The sequence below is a fragment of the Gracilinanus agilis genome, chromosome 3 (assembly GCF_016433145.1).
Source record: "Gracilinanus agilis isolate LMUSP501 chromosome 3, AgileGrace, whole genome shotgun sequence".
In the NCBI taxonomy this organism is placed as follows: Eukaryota; Metazoa; Chordata; class Mammalia; order Didelphimorphia; family Didelphidae; genus Gracilinanus; species Gracilinanus agilis.
In genome coordinates, this window is record NC_058132.1 from 588,929,809 (window position 1) to 588,951,095 (window position 21,287).

Here is a 21,287-nt window from a genome sequence, read left to right on the forward strand (position 1 = left end):
AAGAACGAACAACTAGAGCTGCTGAGAAGGGGCTGATCCCTTGCTTCAGGGGGTCACCCTGAAGATCCTTTCCTTCCCTTGACCTTCCCAAGAAGGACACTTGCCACTGGTTAAGGAGAGAGACTTTAATTAGATAAGAAGAGGATAGTTAAGTTGGAGTGGAGCCATCTTGGCTCAGCTGAAGAAAACAAGAAACCCCAATAGGGTCTCCTCTCCCCTCAAACCTATCCCCTTTCTTGATTTATATCATTATTAAACTACTTGACATAATAGAAAATCAGAGTCAGATTCCTAAAGAAGGGAAAGAAGTTCACTTAAAGGCCCCTCTCGTGGGTTTCGTGTGAGGGATTTTCAAAGACAGCCTCTCAGCCACAGAGGGTATTCCTCCCTGTTACCACAACTAGTACTGCTCAATTAGCCAGACCCCCTGCTGTGCGAGCGAGTTGGTGGGGGGAAGTTCGTGGATATTGGGGCCCCTTTGCCACGCTGACCAGGATCTGCACTTACATAACCCCTTCGGACAAGGGTTCCCCCCCTTCCCTGGAAGCTGGCCCCACCTCCGAACTACCACCATTTTGGAGAATCCCCTGTGTTTACCGCCATAGTAGGAGACAGAAAGAAGGGAAGCTGAGAGTCACTTAGTCACTGGCCCATATCTCTGTGTCGTCTCTCCCCTCTCCAAAATACCCTTTATCATCTCTAAAATACTCCTAAACATTACAATAATAAAAAAAAAAATTTTTAATCCTTAGCTTCCATCTTTGAATCAATGCTGTGTATTAGTTCCAAGGCAGAAGAAGGGTATGGATGTGACTTGCCCAGGATCACACAACCAGAAAGTATCTGCGCCCATATTCGAACCCAAGACCTCCTGTCTCTAGGCCCAGATCTCAATCTATTGAGCCACTTAGCTGTCCCCCCATAATAAATGTTTAGTAAGTGTTTGCTTGCTCATTTGCTTCTTTAATTCATTCATTTACTCATTCATGTTTTCCTGACTCCAAGGTCAGCCCTTATCAACTTCACCACTCTGCCTGTACTATTATTAAATCAAAAATATCTCCTTAAGAGTACATTTGCCTATTTGACTTATACTCTACATCACCAAAATCCTAGTTACTAAGTAATGTTTGTTTTTCCAAAGACATATATTGCTCCTGATACTCATTTTATTAGGCAGCTGCCCTTGCACTGCCTGAAGTTTCAAAAGGCTTTCCCTTCACCCTGATCTATAGTCAGGGAGTATGGTGGGAGACCTACGGGGAAGAGAGTTACAAATACTGTCCCATCTTAAGAATCCCTTATGGGACCTTAAGGTTTTCAGATCTCATTTGAGGAAGAAATGTTATGTTAAAGAAATCTAAGCTTAGGTTTACTAGCAAGAAGGGGAAAATTCCATACTAGATTTCAAGCATAATGCATCTGTAAACTAAATAAATTTAAGGTACTTCTAATCAGACTATAGGCAAAGTAGGATCAAAATAAAAGTCATCCAAGAATGAGGGAGTGAAAGTGACTAAAACCATATCACATAAGGATTGTTTGAAAAAACTGGTGATGCGGTCTCAAAAATAATGGGATGAACAGATGCACAGAATCTGGGCTTGGAGGCAGAGTTGTGGGAGTGAGTGTCATATGAAACCAGTTAGGTTACTGCCATGGATAAAGTGCTGATTTGGTGTCAATCTCAATCCTAAATCCCTAAACATTTATTTAGTGCTTTGAGGCTTGCAAAGATATATATAGAGAGATAGAGAGAGAGAGAGAGAGAGAGAGAGAGAGAGAGAGAGAGAGAGAGAGAGATAAAATATCTCATTTAATCCTATTCAGCAATGCTTTGAGGCAAGGGGAATTATTCCATTTTACATATAAAGAAACTGAGGCTGAGGTAATTAATGTAAGGCAAGATTTGAATTCAAGTCTTGTTATTTCCCAATCCAACATCTATACTCTAAGCTACTAGGTCTATTATAACTCTGGTCAAGTCACTTGGCCTCTAATACCATTTCCTCATGTATAAAATGTTGACAAAAGCCCCAATCTTTCCAGGGTTCTTAAGAAGATTAAATCTAATGCTATTTTATATGGAAAGTTATTTGCATACCTCAAAGTCCCATATATTGGGTATGATTATTAATTATCATAATCAATACAATTAAGTGCTTACAAAGAAGGAAATGTTTAACTATGGGTGATATAAAGAGGGAGACAAAAACTATAGTCTATACCCTCAAGAAACACATATTCTAATGAGAAAAGTAAAATGCAAATAACTATTTAAAATAAGAAACACACACACAATTGGGAGGTTATCTCAGAAGGAAGGCATGTACAGTTAGGTGGGTGGAGTGAAGTGGAGGTCGGGGATCTCTGGAGGTGGGATTTGAGTTTAATCTTGAGGGTAGTAGGGACAATCAGGAGGCAGAGATGAGGAAGGGAGGGTTTCAGCCATGAGAGAAAAATAATCAGAATGTAGAGTGTCAAATGTAAGAAAAAGCAAAAGGGCTAGAATAGCTGGATAAAACAGTGCATAAAGACAAAGGTGGGAAGGGGCCAGTTTTTTAAGGGCTTTAAAATCCACAATGAATATCTTTATATTTAATTTTGAAGGTAATAAAGCACCACTGCAGTTTAGAGTGGTAGAGAGGGTTGTAGCATGATTAAACTTACAGGGTAAGAGAATCACTTTGGCAGCTAAGCAGAGGATGGACTAGAGCAGGGAGATGAAGCAGCAGCTGTATTAAAGTGTTTGATAGGCCACAGAATCATAACCCCTGTGAGCTAGACAGGAACTTGGAGGACACTAGACTGGTCTTTTCTGGTGGCAGCTCGAAGTGTACTGGGTAACAGTACGCCTAGCCTGGAGTCAGAAAGACCTGACTTCATGCATATCTCCTACTTCATCAGTACCTACTATGTAACAAGCACTATGCTGAGGATGGGGGATACAAAGAAAGAAAGAGAGCCCCTGTCTGCTACAGCTTATAATCTAATGGGAGAAGATACCACACAAAAGGAAACTGAAGGCAGCGGAAGCAGAAGGGAGCCAGCATAGGGGCATCAGGGAGAGGTCCAAAGGGCTAAAGCTAAGCAGGAAAAGTAGAAATTGTTGGGCTGGGGACTATCCTTAAATGGAGGCTTTGGGGGGAGCTCTTTGCTCCACCCTCTAGTCAGAAGGGTAGAGGCTTTGATAAGGTATGAGGACCAAAGCTGATCTTGAAGGATGAGGAGGGTCCTAGGGCGATGTTGGAGAAACCCAAATGAGTGTAGCAGGGTAGGAAAAGTATTTAACTACTATATATGTGCTAGTCCTTCCCCACTTTATATTTATGCTCTCTATATTTTCTATTTCTATGTACTTGCTATCCACCTTAGAACATATCTTTGTAAGTAGAGGATTGTTTTACTTTTCATTACTTATATACTCAGCACTTAGCATAGTGCCTGGAACACAATGGGTGCTCAGTAAATACTTGATTAATTCATAACTAACAATAGTTCTTTACAGTTATTCAAGGCAGATATGCATAAAGAGAAAGAATGTAAAAAATCAAACCAAAACAATAGGGGCAGCTATGTAGGCCTGAAGTTGAGAGGTCATAGGTTTGAACCTAGCCTCAGAGTCTTCCTAGCTGTGTGACCCCGAGCAAGTCACTTGCCCCTAATTGCCTACCTTTTACTGTACTTCTCCTCTGGAACTGATACTTACTATCAATTCTAAGACAGAAGGTAAGGATTTAAAAAAATAATAATAATGACTAAGATTTATCTCTAACTAATGGAAAGATCTCTAGGAATAAAAAGAATTGAGATTCTTTTATATTTAGGTGGGAAACACTTGATACTTTAAAGAGGTATCTTAGAGAAAACAAAGGGAAGGGTCTGAGTACAACTGGCTACTATCTGAATCACATGAGACAAATCTGTCATATGATTTTGGGAGGTGTTCCTCCAGGTGCTTCCATCTACAATAACTATTTGTGATTATTAAAAAGAATTTTCTCATTCATTCACAAAAGAAGGATGTGAAGTAAAACATTTTCACATTTAATTCCTCCCAGGATATCGGCAAGAATTACATCCTTCCCCTCTTCCTAAAAGGGCCTGGCACACATCCCTACTGCAAACTGTTGTCTAGCTCCCTAGAGAAGTCATATAGCAGTAAGTAGAGAGTGCTGGATGTTAATTCCACTGAATTCAATTTTTCATTTATTCCATTTCCATTATGTACAAGGCACTGTGCTGAGTGCTGAAGATACAAAAACATCAAATGGTGACTAGCCTCTGTCTTCAGCTGACATCCCCCCATGAAGAGGGAACATTTCAATGCGTAACTAGATAAATAAATGCAAGCGAGCACTAATAATGGAGGAAGACAAGTAAGGCCTTCACAGAGAAAACGGCACCTGAGGCTTGAAGGAAACCAGACATTCTAAAAAGTGCAGGTAAGATAGAGAAGCATTTCCCAAGGGACTGGTCACACAAAAGCTTTGGACTTGGCAGGTAGAAGAATGAAGAGGGCAGGCAGGAAGCCACTAACATATCTGTGGAATGTGTTATAAGAAGAATAAGAGAAAAAGTCTGGAAAATTAGGCAAAAGCCAGATTGTGGAAGGTTTTAAACATCAGATTGAGGAATGTGTATTTTATCCAGATTTCCTAGCAGGGATTACAGTTATGCTTGTTTCTGTTGGGGGAGTGGTACCAGCATTGAAAAGGCCAGTTAAAGTGGTGTTATAGTATTTAAAGTAAGAAGTGAGGAGGCTCTGAGGTAAGGCAGTGGTCTTGAAAAGAGGGGAAAGCACACAAATACAAAGGACATTCAATAGGACAAGATTTATATGAAGATAGGATTAACTCTCCCCTTGTCTAGTTTTAGCTAATCAAATCAAGAACTTAAAGTACCCCTACTTACCATTAAGTACAGAGTTCACAAGTCACTTACTAGAGAAAGCTCACACCTCCAAAGGGCACTGTCCCCCTCAACCCCCACAGAGCTAGGCAAATTGAAAGACTGCAATTGGTTTCTGTGAAGAAGGGAGAATGACAGGAAATGACATGGAAAAAGGAGCATAAAAGAAGAGACCAGCATGGTCTAGGAATTAGTCCTTTCCTGGTGTTTGGAATGAGTGGCTGAGATTCCTATCTTGGCTTGGAAGGAGGTTACCTTGGTGGAACTCTGGCTGAAGACACCACCAGGACTTCTGGCTGAGGATTACTGGGAAATCCACAGGCACTTAGGAAAGTTCCTGCTGGGACTGAGCCAGACTTCACCAGAGAAGGGCTGGTAGGCTTGTTAGGAATCTGTCTCTTTATTTACATTTTACACTTTCACTCTTTCCACCTTTTTGTAAATAAAAGCTGCTAAAAGTCATCTTGACTTAAGCTATATTTTAAAATCAGCACCCACAAGGGGGTAATCAAAGTAAAGATGAAGAACAGGGTTAGGAGTTATAAGGTAGAGGGAAAATGGGAGCAACAAAAGATGATTAGTAGGGGGCAGCTGGGTAGCTCAGTGGATTGAGAGTCAGGCCTAGAGACTGGAGGTCCTAGGTTCAAATCTGGCCTCAGACACTTCCTAGCTGTGTGACCCTGGGCAAGTCACTTGACCCCCATTGCCCACCCTTAACACTCTTCCACCTATGAGCCAGAACATAGAAGGGTTTAAAAAAAATCAGCACCCACAATATTATTTTATACTTTTCTTATTTAGTAAAAAAAAACTAAATTTAAACCTTAAATCTACTACACATCTCAGACATGTCCGCTTCTCTCCACTGATAACACCACTGCTCTCACTCATACCTTTATCACTTCTCATATGGACCCCTGTAGTAACCTTCTAAACAGATTCCTTGCCTCGAGTCTCCCCTTATTCTAATCCAAATTAACCAACAGCTACCAAAAAAATGATCTTCCTAAGTGTAGGTCTGCCTATGTCCTTGCTTCTCAACAACTGCCAATGGCTATCTGTTACCTTGGAAGTAAAAATAAACTTCTGTTTGGCACATAGAATTCTTCATAACCTGGCCCCTTCCTAACTTTTCTAGATTTTTTTATACATTACTCCCCAAAACATATGGTGAAAAATCCAGCCATTTGGGCCCATTTGATATTCTTTTCATAATATTCTTTGTGTTGGCTAGCATGTTTTCCCCTTCCCAATTGAGGCTCCAGGAATCCTTAATGATGTAACTCAAGCACAACCTCCTCTAGGCCTTTACTAGATGTCTTTAGTGCCTGTTCTTCTAAGGCCACCTTCAATTTATTCTGTATTTCTCTTTATATACCAACATATACACATATATGTATATGTTGTCTCACCCACTATGATGGAAGCTCTTTGAGGGCAGCAAATGATCTTGCTTTTTGGAGAGTGAGGATCCTCAGTACTTGATACAGTGCTAGACACATAAAAGTGCTTAATGCCTACTGATTGACCAGTTCTATTGCTGAGAAAGAAAGAAAGCCTGGCATAAGAAATCCAATTATGGATTTGTATTTTGAAGGACTGGATTCACATTCTATCTGATTTAGTTTAGGAGTTATGTGATCAATAGAGAGCAATGACTAAAATGTTCATTTTCTTTATCTGTAAAATGGAGATGAGAATAGTTAAACTACCTTCTTCATAGAATTATTGTAAAGAAAGCATTTTTCAAGCTTTATATAATGCTTAGAATAGCATAAGTGTACATAAGAATGAGTTATTACAATGAATATAAAGCTATATAATTATTCAACATCTTCACTGAATTATTGAAAATGAAAGGAATTTAAGAATATTTCATATATGAAAAAAATTCAGATACTATCATTGTATTCCAAAGTTCAAACAAAAAGTAATTATTTTGTAGAAGTTTAAAATTTTAAACAATGGTGATCATAAAAAAAAAGATTTAATTGACTCAAGCAACCAAGAAAACCCAATTTGAATCTCTGACATTTTGAATAACAACATAAAGACTCCCCCAAATTACCTCTTCTTTAGTTGTTCATCAGATAGTTGTAGCTCTTCTTTTAAATGCTGATACCTGTCCTTTCTCAGTAGCCTTGAGCCATCATATAAAGCCAGTTCTCTATCATGGATTAACCTATTGGCATTAAGGAGGAAGAGGAAAGAATCAAATTCCTGCCTTATTAACTACTGTGTTCACAGTGTGGAAAGGTGGGTAAAGCACTAACCCTGGGGGAAAAAAAAAACAAACCAGGGGTTTTAGCGCCAGAGAGAGGGAAGGACACAGAAGTTGCAATCCTGACTCTGACACTTATAGGCAACTCACCTCTCCTTTGAGGCCCTCCATTTTCTTTTATACACAATGAAAAGGTTTGAATGAAAGGATTTCTAGGGTTCTGTACAGTTCTAAGACAGTACAGTTCTAAAACAAATCAACAACATCTATTTCTATTGACAACTGGGACTAAGAATGTGGTTAGATAATCTTGGACATTTCTGCTACAGCAACTTCTAACTGCTCTGCTGGCTTCCATGTTAGAGGGCCAGATCACAAAGACTGAGCATTGTTGCCTGTAGTTCTTTAAAGGGGGTCAGAGAGCTTACTGCTAGAAGGAAGAGTATCTTGTTGCTGATACACAGCTCTTAACAGTGCTTTCATATACATAATCTCATTTGAGCCTCAACACCTGGGGGGGGGGGTTATTAGTATTCCACATAAACAACACTTTCTTTCAGATACTGGCCTGCCCTTAATTTTGCTCTGATATCCTTAGGCCACAGACTACTTCAAAGCTCCTGCTACCTATTTTGGAGCTATTCCAAATATTTCCTAAGCCATTAAGACAACTGTTTACTTCAGTACATCATTACAGAGTTGGAATAAGGGGGGAAAAACATCTGAGGGGTCATGCATGGAAGTAGATCAGGATTTTGTAATAAAAGGTAGAGGTGGATGAAGGGTTTTTATAGGAGGAAAGGGAGATTTTCTTCTTATAACATGTCTATAATAGAGGAATGCTTTTGTATTTTTGTCATTTCTATCTTTTCTAATATTTAAGAAATGCAAATACATATTTAAAATGATTCAGGACTAGCACAACAAAATATTTGCAATTTATATACTGCCTGTAAGTGTTTTGGCTTCTTAAATACCTTCATTAACTAGCATGAAAGGAAAGGTGTTCAGACTAATATCATTTTCAAGATCCTCTCCCCAGTTGTAAAAATGAAACATGGAGGAAAAAGAGTAATTTTATTTATCATTCTATTTGAACTAGAGGAGATGAAGCTATTTCCCAATGAAAACAACAAAATGAGATTCTACTTCTCAAAATACAATTTCAGAGAAGGAAGTTAGGGTTTCTTTTCTAAGATGAAAATAAGAAAAAATACTTAATTTCACATAAACTTATCTTGGAATTTCAAAATAGGATTATTAACCATTATATAAAATATATTTTGACAATTATTTACCCATTTTATTTTGGGGGAACAACTGACAGGGTGTTATATTTTTGGTATTTCCAAAAAGTAAGAAAAATAAAGAAGTGTTTGACCTGTGCCTCACAGAGCATTTGTAAACAATGAAATTTTGTCTCAGTGCAAGAAAATTGCAAGTATAATATATATGGGGCTTTATTTTTTTCCCAGTTTTACGATACAGAACTTAATATTAAAGTTGGGATAGGAAAGAATAAGACCTAGTTTTTTGAACATAGTTAATGTGAGAATTTGTTTCTCCTGGATAAACATATTTATTATAATTTGTTATTTATTTAAAAGAAATCATATATATATTATATTATTGTTATATAAGGTATTATGTAAAAAAAAAAAAGATTAGGAGTTTCCTACAGCTACATCCTTTTTCCTTGGGGGGAAAAAACTACCTAATGCCTGAATTTGAAATTATTAATACATACACCTAGATACAATCCCTCCATATAATGTATGTGTAAATATGAATATGTGTGGATATATACATATAAAATATATATTATATAGTAAATATACATACTCATACATTTTATTTGTGTTTATATCTATGTGTGTATATGTATATATATACATATATATATATATATAGAGAGAGAGAGAGAGAGAGAGAGATAAAATGAAAAAAAAATCCCAGTAGCTGTCTTGTGCATAATTTTTCCCCAAAAGCAAAAGGGAGAATTACAAACTAATTTCTTAAGTTATATTTTTTGAAACCGAAACCAACCTTTGCAGTACAGCAAGTGTACCAGCATTGACACGATGAATGCCGTCCAAGAGAACAAGCTTTCCCTCTAAAGCAGCAGTAATAAGTGGAGAAGACCTCCAAGCAGTATCTCCATTGGGAAGGGTGTATCTCTGCTGCAGCAAATCACGGGCTGTCATATCCTAAATACAGTTCCAAGGCCCAACAAACAAAAACAAAGGAATAAGCATTTAATTGAGGAGAAAAGTATCATAAGTATTGTAAAATTTCCTGTTTTTCTTAAAGAGTCAACCCATAGGATGAAAAGTCATTTTTCTTCTACCTAAGTAAAGAAGTTAACCAAATGCATTTTTTAACCCTTACTTCCTGTCTTAGAATCAATACTAGTTATTAGTTCCAAGGCAGAAGAGCAGTGAGGGTTAGGCAATTGGGGTTAAATGATTTATTCAGAGTCACATGGCTAGGAAGGGTCCAAGGCCAGATTTGAACCTAGAACTTCCTGTTCAAATGAATTTTCTTGATTTTTTACTAGCTATGTTTTTGATTTAGTTTTTAATACTATTCTTCAATGGTTTAATATGATTGGAGCTTTTATAAATTATTTTTTATCATTTCCCTCATTTTGCTCATTTATTTGATATGGGTGATGTATTTGGCAGTAATTTCCACATGACAACTAAATTTAGCTAAATGTTAAATTCTGAAGGAACCAAAACGAGCCAATTCCTTTTTTAAGAACTAAAGGTTTTACATATTGAGAGCATGCCCAGAGATTGTTATCAAATGCTGTGCATCTTCCTGCAGTTGACGAGCTTTACAGAGAAGTCAGCAGTTATGAGGAAACCAAAGAGAATAGCCACCAGACAAGTTACAGGAATTGAAACACCATGGCATGGCATTTAAATGCAATTAGAAAACATGACACAAATATACACAATGTGCTAGCACTAAAATAATGCAACAGACTGAACGAAGCAGGCTATTAATAGCTCTGGCATATTTGCAGGCCTTTCATATCAAAGTCAATTGAGTCTGAGTGTGAAACCACGTATTAATTCCACCCCACAACTAAGCCCCAATGTACTGGTGTTTAGGCAACGGTTTCTTTTTTAGTTTCAAGTTTTAATTTATTCTAAGTTTAAAATTAGGTATTATGTATATCAAATACTAAGTAAAAAATAGACCATTTCAATTGTATCATCAACCAAATGGTACTTTGTAATAACGAACAGATAAACCCTTCTGTTGCAAAAGGTCAATAAAAGTCTTAACTCTGTTAAACATACTTAGGATCTACCACAGAAATTGTAGTAAACCACTTCAGTATTATGGAAATGTTTTAAAAAGGAATTACATTTATGGTTATGTGGAAATACAAGCCATTTAAAAAAATAATGACATTCATATCCAACAAGCTGTTAGAGTTTCAGGGTGCTGTGGAAATGCCAGATTGACCAAACCAAGAATGACCAAACCAAGCTGGCATTTTCTATAACTTTGCATATAAGTTGATTTAAAAAGATATTTTATTCTTTCCTTGAAGTTTAAGTGTGCATAATGTTAGAGTAGTATCACCATTTTATGAAGCAAATGACAATAAAAACTCTAAAACTTGTCAATGTACTGAATGTATGACCCAATATTAGGGGATAAGTACCGATTACAAAATAGTAAAGGAAACAAAGCCAGCATCAAACTCCCAAATCAAACCGTATGCCATTTTTGAATTCTACTTAATTCAACATTTATTAAGCATCTACTATTTGTAAGATTTTTTTGATTGCCAGATCCAAAAACTCATATCTCTTTGTTGAAGATAAAGAAAAACCCAGAACATAGAACAATAATGAAAAAAGTTTATCTTAATGGATAAAATAAGAAAAAAAGAAACCATATTCAGTATTAAGTACATACTACTATTTACCACATGGTCATATCACATGATGCTATCCAAAAAAGATGGGACACACACATTCAATATGAAAAATGTATCATCTTAGAAATGACTATGCTTGAAGACAGGATTTAAAAAATATATCTTAAAATATCTTAAAGCACATATAACATATTTTTACACAAAAGGTCTAGGATATTTAAAAAAAATTATTAATAGAATTGATTTCCAGGTATAGTAGTCCCTCTCTGCCTTCCTAACACAATAGAAGGCATCATCTAGCAAACAAATATATATCAGATATGTATATATAATGTCTTTTGTGTTTCTATTTCTCAGTTCATTCTCTAGAGATGAACATTCACAATTTATTCTTCAAATATTAAATCTGTAGCTGTATATAATGTTTCCTTTTCACTCTTTATTATCTCATATATTTCCTTCCACATTTTAAAAAAAATTAATCTATTCATCCTGTCTTATGGGGAAATAGTATTCCATGACAATGTATTTAGCCATTCCCCAATTAATGGGCATCCTTCTGATTTCCATTCACCACCACAAACAAAGCTATTATAGTTTGGAGTATATAGGTTCTTCTTTTCCTTGACCTCCTTGAAAAACAGATGTGACAATAAGGGTATTCACAGTTTTATCACTCTCTGGGCATAATTCCAAATTGCTCTCCAAAATGGTTGGATCATTTCACAGTTCCACCAACAGTATAAAAGTATCCTCACTTTTCTATGTCCCCTCCAACATTTGAATGGTATAAGATATTGGTCTATACCTAGTTTCTATCAAAATACTTTCCAGATGTCCCAGCAATTTTTATCATATGGTGATATCTTATCCCAAAATCTAAATCTATACTTTTGTCAAATACATAGTTGCTATAATCTTTTACCACTATTTGTTGTTCCATTGCTTTAACTTTTTATTTCTTAGTCAGTATCATATAGTTCTAATAATTACTGCATTATAATACAGTTTAAAATCCAGTACTGCTAGATTTCCTTTCTTTGCATTTTTTCATTAATTCTTTTGATAGTCTATCTTTTTGTGACTAAGTTCATTAAGATAATTTTTTTCAGCTTGATTAGGATAGCAATGAATAAATAGATTAGATGATAATCATTTTAATTAAATTAATTTTAATTTTTTAACTATATTTTTATTTTTAATATTTCCCATAGTTACATCTTTCATGTTCATTCCCTCTCCCCCAAACTCCCCCCACCCATAGCCAGTGCAAAATTCCACTGGGTTTTTTACATGTATCATTGATTAAGACCTAATTCCATATTATTGATAGTTGGACTAGAGTTATCATTTAGCAACTACATTCCCAATAATATCCCCATCAGCCCATGTGTTCAAACACTTGTTTTCCCTCTGTGTTTCTACTCTCACAGTTCTTCCTCTGAATGTGGCTAGTTTTCTTTCTCATAAGTCCCTCAGCCTTGCTCTGGATCCTTGCATTGCTGTTAGTAGAGAAGTTGCTTATGTTCCATTGTACCACAGTGTATCAGTCTTTGTATACAACATTCTCCTGGATCTGCTCCTTTCACTCTGCATCAATTCCTGGAGGTCATTCCAGTTCATTATTCCTTTGAGCACAATAGTATTCCATCACCAACAGATACCACAATTTGTTCACCATTCCCCAATTGAAGGACATTCCCTCATTTTCCAATTTTTGCCACTACAAAGAGCATGGCTATAAATATTTTTGTTCAAGTTTTTTTCCTTATTATCTCTTTGGGGTATAAACCAAGCATGGTATGGCTGGATCAAAAGGCAGATGGTCTTTTAAAGCCCTTTGAGCATAGTTCCAAACTGCAATCCAGAATGGTTGGATCAATTCACAGATCCACCAGCAATGCATTAATTTCCCAATTTTGCCACATCCCCTCCAACATTCTCCACTTTCCTTTGCTGTCATGTTAGCCAACCTGCTAGGTGTGAGGTGGTACCTCAGAGTTGTTTTGATTTGCATTTCTCTAATTATAAGAGATTTAGAACACCTTTTTTATGTGCTTATTGATAGTTTTGATTTCTTTATCTGAAAATGGCCTACTCAAATCCCTTGCCCATTTATCAGTTAGGGAATGGCTTGATTTTTTTGTACAATTGATTTAGCTCCTTATATATTTGAGTAATTAGACCTTTGTCTGAGGTTTTTGTTATAAATATTTTTTCCCAATTTGTTGCTTCCCTTCTAATTTTGGTAGCATTGGTTTTCTTTATACAAAACCTTTTTAGTTTAATGTAATCAAAATTATTTATTTTACATTTTGTAATTTTTTCTAACTCTTGCTTCGTTTTAAAATCCCTTTCCTCCCAAAAATCTGACAAGTATACTATTCTGTGCTTACCCAATTTACTTATAGTTTCTTTCTTTATATTCAAGTCACTCACCCATTCTGAATTTATCTTGGTATAGGGTGTGAGATGTTGATCTAGATCCAATATCTCCCATATTGTTGTCCAATTTTCCCAGCAGTTTTTGTCAAACAGTAGATTTTTGTCCCAAAAGCAGGGCACTTTGGGTTTATCATAGACTGTCTTACTGAGGTCACTTATCCCAAGTCTATTCCACTGATCTTCCCTTCTGTCTCTTTGCCAGTAACATATTGTTTTGAGGACTACTACTTTATAGTACAGTTTAAGATCTGGTACTGTTAAGCCATCTTTCTTCATATTTTTTTAAACTACATTTTTTATACAAATAGACTAGTAAACTTTTTTGCAATAGCAAAAAAAATCCAACTGGATAAAAAGTGTGTTTCCATATATTGGGAAGTGACTGAATGTATTATAGCATATGAATTTAATTGAATATTATTGTACTGTAAGAAATTATAAATATTAGGAATTAAGAAAACATGGGAAGACTTGTATAAACTGCTGTATAATAAGTAAGCAGAATCAAGACACAAATATACATAATTGGTTATGATAATGTAAATAAAAAGTAATACTAATAGATTGCTAAATTCCAATTAATCCTAATTACTGATTTTGGTCTTGGTTTAGATTTATTTAACTTTTTTTATTACATTAGAGTATTCAAAGGAGGGAAGGTAGAGAAGTATTAGAAAATTACTATAGCATGGAGACAAAAAGTTCAAAGAATCCTAGATTCAGAGCCATAAGTGATTTTAAAGATCATAAACAGAACTTTTGTTTTTTAATTGTACTGAGAATTTTGGAATATATGTGCATTTTCTCCATGTCAGACCTAATGAAGTAGGATTTCCCAGTATTTCAGACCTACTATTTTTCTTCATTAGCCCAAGATGATGTACTTTTGGTGAAAGAAATTGCTTAAATGTAGAGATAAAGAATTTTTGAATATATTTTAAAAAGAGAAAATTACTCAATCAAAGATCTTTGTTTTTCTTTTGAAATGATATAAATTCCTCATCATCAACCCAACCTATAGCCACTGAATACTTAATCCACTGTGGAACTCTGCAAAAATGGTTTTAAAAGACAAAGTATACTCTGTAGCATTAAAAAAAACAAAACCCTTATCTTCTGTCTTAGTATTGATACTAAATCTCAGTTCTAAGGCAGAAGAACAGTCAGGGCTAGGTAATGGGGGTTAAGTGATTTACCTAGGGTCACACAGATCAAAGGTGCCTAGAGCCAAATTTGAACCCAGGACATCCCAACTCCAGGCCTGGCATCTATCCACTCAGCCCCCTAGCTACCTCACTTCCTGCAGTATCTTTATTCTAAATTATTTTGCATTTTATGTTTTTTAAACCCTTAATTTATATCTTAGAATCAATACTATGTATTGGTTCTAAGGCAGAAGAGCAGTAAGGGCTAGGCAATGCGGGGTTAAGTGACATGCCCAAGGTCACACTGCTAAGAAGTGTCTGAGGCCAGCTTTGAACCAGGACCTTCTGTCTCTAAACCTGGCTCTCAATCTACTGAACCACCCAGCTGCCCCTTCATTTTATTCTTATACCTGACACTTATTAGTTACTCAGACAGATAAGATTCTCAATAAATGTTTATTGATAACTACCCACCAATGAAGAGTGAAATTCACGTCTCCTAACTCCATACCTAGTGCTCTGTTCATAATCTGCATTAAAGTGATGATCATTTATCAACTGATAAACTGATGCCCCCAAACAAACAAGGAGAGATTGGCACATTTCAATGTTACTGATATAAACTGCAACTACAGATCACTGTTTCATTGTCTTTTTACACACACACACACACACACGTATATACATAGAATTATTTAAATAAATCTCAATTTAATTCAATTAAGTAGATTCTCTGCTCACTGTGGTGATGGAGGAGTTAAGCATTCTTCATTTCTATCACATACTACACATTAAAGTAAAATACTCCAGGGGGAAAAAGTGTTTCCCAAGATAAATGCCACTAGTTGTTACAGCTAAAAGCCTAGGTTATTAGCCAACATGAAAGCTAAGCTTTTTTTGAAGTACAAAAAAATACTGTCACAAACCAGTTATAAGCTGCTATTTATGTGAAACAGGTATAAAATCACATTATGCTATTAAGGAGCTCAGAAACAACAAAAATAATTGATGTTTCACAGAGTAACTAAACTTCATTAACCTTAATTAACAAATATATTTATCGAATTATGAACTTTGATAAATAAGAGATTTTAAGTAAAACATTAACTTTTCAAATATAATTAATGATATTCTCTAATACTCATATCTACCGGAGGCCTCATTCTATGTAGTACTTTGAAAATACTTTAATATAAGTTTATTTTAACATATACAACATTTTAAATATAATGCAGTCCTTTTCTTTCAACAATGGTGATATAAATTTTTATGACATCTTAAATTTGATTTTTAAAAGTTTAAAGATGACTATGTACATGATTATATCAGTATAAGTCTATATGTAGCTACATACATAATCAGATGTTCTCTTATTTTCTTCCTGCCTATCCATACTCTGTAAAGCAAAGATGAATACTTCCATTTTTATATATACATTTCCTCGTCCCTGGATTGTGAAGTCTTTGAACCTCAGAAAGTAAAAATAGCATCAATGATGTCACAGAGCCTGCACCATTTCCTCTTTCTGCATTTCCTTAAAAATCTTAAAATAACAGGACGTGAAATTCAGTTCCTTCAGGGTTACCACCATTGTCTGACCTACAGCCTCACCTTCAGATCCCTGGAAAACATCCTTAATTCCTCCTACAACTGTAACTTTCCAGAATTTGGATCTCTAATTTACCAAAGGAAAACCCCAACATAAAATGAATATTTAATTTTTAAGAGAAGAAAACACAAGCAGTGTTGTGGCCAATTCTGTAACTAGGAAACACATCAGAAAACAAACATATGCAGTGAGTTAATTCAATTTTGCAAAACTCATAACATTAACTGAATTTTTCTTAGATACTCAAAAAACTAATCAGATGGAATGAGTTAAATAAGTCATGGTGTACTCAAAGAAAAAGAAATAAAACTAACTTAATAAATTAAATGCCTTTGAAAGAGGAAAATTCAATATAAAAATGTAACCTTTTAAACTAAACATGAATTTGAGTAAATATAAAAACTGAGATAAGTTTTCACTTTATGATACAGAAAAACAATAAGTATCAGATAGGATTAAAAAGAAAATAAGTGGAATTCTATAGGATTCTGAGGGGAGCTACTTTAAATAAGCTTAACTGATTCTAGTGTATAAATATTCTATCAAACATAATGTTATAAAATAAATAAATAAGTCAGGACCCTTCTTTACACTGTTATGCTCCTAGGGATATCGGTTAGGGAAGTGGTGCCTTTTGTATTCCCCTAGGTAGCTAGTGGCTGGGAACACTCACACAGTCACCTTAGTTTGATAGTATAAGTCCCTTTTGAAATATAACAGTGCCCAGGTAGGACCCTTATGGGTTTGTGGATGGTAACCCTTTCAGGTCCCACCTGGGGTTGGATCGATTATTAATATTGCGCTCTATTATTAGCCTTGCATAATTTTTTCATCTGACTGAGTTGCTCCCTCCCCAAGGTACTTAAATAAATTTTATCTATAGATGTTAAATAGGGAAAGGAATAATCGGGAACAGATAGTCATTATAGCTATGATCAATAATCCCTCAGGACTGTAGGCTGTTATTTCCGTAAGCTGGAGCTTTTGTTCTTCCCCTCTGATTCAGTTTGGCGACGGCCAAACCAGAGAGTAATCTGCAGATGTATGGATGGTTTCTCTCAGCTTCCTTCCTCTCAGTTTGTAATGTCAGCCTTACAGCCACCAGGAAATATCTACCCTTCACTTCCCTCTGCTTCTTCTTCTTCCCTCCTCCCGGTTACCACCCGGGCCCAGATACCTAAATATCTAATGATAATCAAATGCCTAAATATCTAGGGAGATTCAGAGCAATGTTCAAAGATCCAAGATCCAAGCTCCAAGCTCCAAGACCAAAGATCTCCAGGACCAAAGACCTCCCACCAGATCACTGTGAGGGCTATTTATATCCTCAGGTCAATCAACTTTCCCCTCTCCTAACCACCTCTGTGAACATTCCGAGGCCTCCAACTGTCTTCCCCTGTCGATCAAGGTGAGACAAACCAACTCTCAGAGCTTGAATATAACAAAAGCAATGGGGAAATTTTGATAGAAAATGGTGAGGCTCATTTAGTATTATCTCTAGTAATATTTCCTCGTAGAATCCATAAGCAATGCAATAAAGGATTAATTATGTTTCTACTTCTTAGAGGCAGAATGTTGTATAAACAGAAAATACTAGCAGTTTCTAGGTACTCTGAAAAGAACTCCACAATTATTTACAATTCTAAGTATGCTCAATGAATAGAACATATGGCAGTTTTCCAACATTCTTCAGTGTCACTTATGTTTGATCTCAACCAAAAAAAGCCCCTCGTTTTAAATATTGTAGAAGTATTTTAAAACTCTTCTTTATTTTATGCTTCAGCTTTTTAAAATGGACTATTTTTAAGTTCAAATAAGTGCAAACCAGCACACATACTAAGAGACTATGGGGAGATATATTCTACTCTCAAAAACTGGGAAAGTAGATTCTACAAATGAGACTGGTACCTTGGATGGCAACCATAGGCAAATCTGAAGAAGAGATTAAGAAAAGAGGAGCTAGGATGGATTCACCAAAAAGCAACTTATTTAAAAGTAGTTTTATTTTCATTAAAAATGTTTATTTAGATATTTTATTTTCCCAGGTACAAGTAATAACAATGTCAACATGTTTTATGAAATTATAAGATCTAAATTGTCTCCCTCCCTCTCAGAGCTGATAAACAATTTTATCTGGTTTATACATATATTATCATAAAAACATACTTTGAAATTGGTCACAGTTGTAAGAGAACACTCATATAAAACCCAAACACCAAGATAAAACCATAAATAAATTAATGTTAAGACTCTGTGGTTTGATTTCCAGTTAAGATGGTGCCAGAGTAAGGAGCAGCAGCTTGATCTCTCCTCACTGAAGCATACAGGACTCCTCAAGGGGACATAAAAACGAATCCAGACAAACGAAGGGACCGCACAACAGGGCTCAGCAGTGAAGGTACGTGGAATTGGGGCTTGGTCCCCGAGTGGGGACCCTGTGCAAACAGGAGCACAGCTCTGGAAGCAGCCCCTGAGACTGCTGAAGGAGCCTCAGGCAGAGGGGCAGACCAGGGACAACCAGGAGGCTCAACCCCGAGAACAACAAGACCTGAGACCTCGGGAGCCTAGACAGCACAGACAGACCCTGAGTGTGAGGACAAAGCGCAGAAGGCGCAGGTATAACAATGGCAAGCCAAAATCGGGATCCCCAGAAGAGAAAGATTATCAAGAAGAACTCTGTTACACTTGACAACTTTTACACAGAGAAAATCCAGACAACAGAGGATAACAAACAAGTAATCATATCCAAACCTTCCCAAAATAACGAAAGCTGGTCACAAGCTATTGAAGAGTTCAAATCTGAGATGTTGAGAAAGACGGAAGAGATCTGGCAAGAAAATAACAGTTTAAAAGGCAGAATTTTGCAATTGGAAAGTGAGGCTCAGAAATCAAATGAACTGATAAGCAAATTGAACACCAGAAATGACCAGATTGAAAAGGAAAACCAAAAGATCATAGCCAAAAACCAAAAGATTATAGCTGAAAACCAGTCCCTAAAGGCTAGAATTGAGCAATTAGACTCCAGCAAGTAATTAAGAAGATCATCCACCATGATCAGGTGGGATTTATAGCAGGAATGCAAGGATGGTACAACATTAGAAAAACCATCCACATGATTGACCATATCAACAGTCTAACAAAAATCACATGATTATCTCAATAGATGCTGAAAAAGCCTTTGACAAAATACAGCATCCATTCCTATTGAAAACACTGAAAAGTATAGGAATAGAAGGACCTTTCCTAAAAATAATAAACAGTATATACCTAAAACCATCAACAAACATCATATGCAATGGGGATAAATTAGAAGCCTTCCCAATAAGATCAGGAGTGAAACAAGGATGCCCATTATCACCTCTATTATTCAACATAGTACTAGAAACACTAGCAGTAGCAATTAGAGAAGAAAAAGAAATTGAAGGTATCAAAATAGGTAATGAGGAGACTAAGCTATCACTCTTTGCAGATGATATGATGGTCTACTTAAAAAATCCTAGAGAATCAACTAAGAAGCTTGTAGAAATAATCAACAACTTTAGCAAAGTTGCAGGTTACAAAATAAATGCACATAAATCATCAGCATTTCTATATATTTCCAACACATCAGAACAGCAAGAGGTAGAAAGAGAAACACCATTTAAAATCACCCTAGACAATATAAAATACTTAGGAATCTATCTACCAAAACAAACACAGCTATTATACGAAAACAACTACAAAACACTTTCCAAACAAATAAAGCTGGATCTCAACAATTGGAAAGCCATTAATTGTTCATGGGTAGTACAAGCTAACATAATAAAAATGACCATTCTACCCAAATTAATTTACCTATTTAACGCCATACCTATCAAATTACCAAAAAACTTCTTTACTGAATTAGGAAAAACTATAACAAATTTCATTTGGAATAACAAAAGATCAAGAATATCAAGGGAAATAATGAAAAAAAATGTGAAGGAAGGGGGTCTAGCAGTACCAAATATTAAACTATACCATAAAGCAGTAGTCATCAAAACAATATGGTACTGGCTAAGAGACAGAAGGGAGGATCATTGGAATAGACTTGGGGTTAATGATGTCAGCAAGACAGTGTATGATAAACCCAAAGAGCCCAACTTTTGGGTCATGAATCCACTATTTGACAAAAACTGCTGGGAAATTTGGAAAACAATATGGGAGAGATTAGGTTTAGATCAACATCTCACACCCTACACCAAGATAAATTCAGAATAGGTGAATGACTTGAATATAAAGAGGGAAACTATAAATAAGTTAAGTGAACACAGAATAGTATACATGTCAGATCTCTGGGAAAGGAAAGATTTCAAAACCAAGCAAGAGTTAGAGAAAATTACAAAATGTAAATTAAATGGTTTTGATTATATTAAGCTAAAAAGCTTTTGTACAAACAAAAACAATGTAGTCAAAATCAGAAGGGAAACAAAAATTGGGAAAAAAATCTTTATATCAAAAAACTCTGACAGGGGTCTATTTACTCAAATATACAAGGAGTTAAATCAATTGTATAAAAAATCAAGCCATTCCCCAATTGAAAAATGGGCAAGGGACATGAATAGGCAATTTTCAGGTAAAGAAATCAAAAGTATCAATAAGCACATGAGAAAGTGTTCTAAATATCTAATAATTAGAGAAATGCAAATCAAAACAACTCTGAGGTATCACCTCACACCTAGTAGAATGGCTAAAATGAAAGAAGGGGAGAGTAATGAATGTTGGAGGGGATGTGGCAAAATTGGGACATTAATGCATTGTTGGTGGAGTTGTGAACTGATCCAACCATTCTGGCTGGCAATTTGGAACTATGCTCAAAGGGCTATAAAAGAATGCCTGCCCTTTGAACCAGCCATACCATGGTTGGGTTTGTACCCCAAAGAGATCATAGCTAAACAGACTTGTATGAAAATATTTATAGCTGCGCTTTTTGTGGTGGCAAAGAACTGGAAAAGGAGGGTATGTCCTTCAATTGGGGAAATGGCTGAACAAATTGTGGTATATGCGGGTGATGGGATACTATTGTGCTAAAAGGAA

At 35.8% G+C, this 21,287-nt stretch overlaps 1 protein-coding gene across 1 annotated transcript in view; it reads right to left on the reverse strand.

Annotated features, from left to right (window-relative positions):
• Positions 1 to 21,287, reverse strand: part of VWA8 (von Willebrand factor A domain containing 8) — a 519,173-nt gene that overhangs the window by 330,056 nt on the left and 167,830 nt on the right. The window contains exons 13-14 of the mRNA XM_044669384.1: positions 9,179 to 9,339; positions 6,980 to 7,093 (exon numbers count right to left, since the gene is read on the reverse strand). Coding sequence (XP_044525319.1) covers positions 6,980 to 7,093; positions 9,179 to 9,339 — 275 coding nt within the window. The remainder of the gene's footprint in view (positions 1 to 6,979; positions 7,094 to 9,178; positions 9,340 to 21,287) is intronic.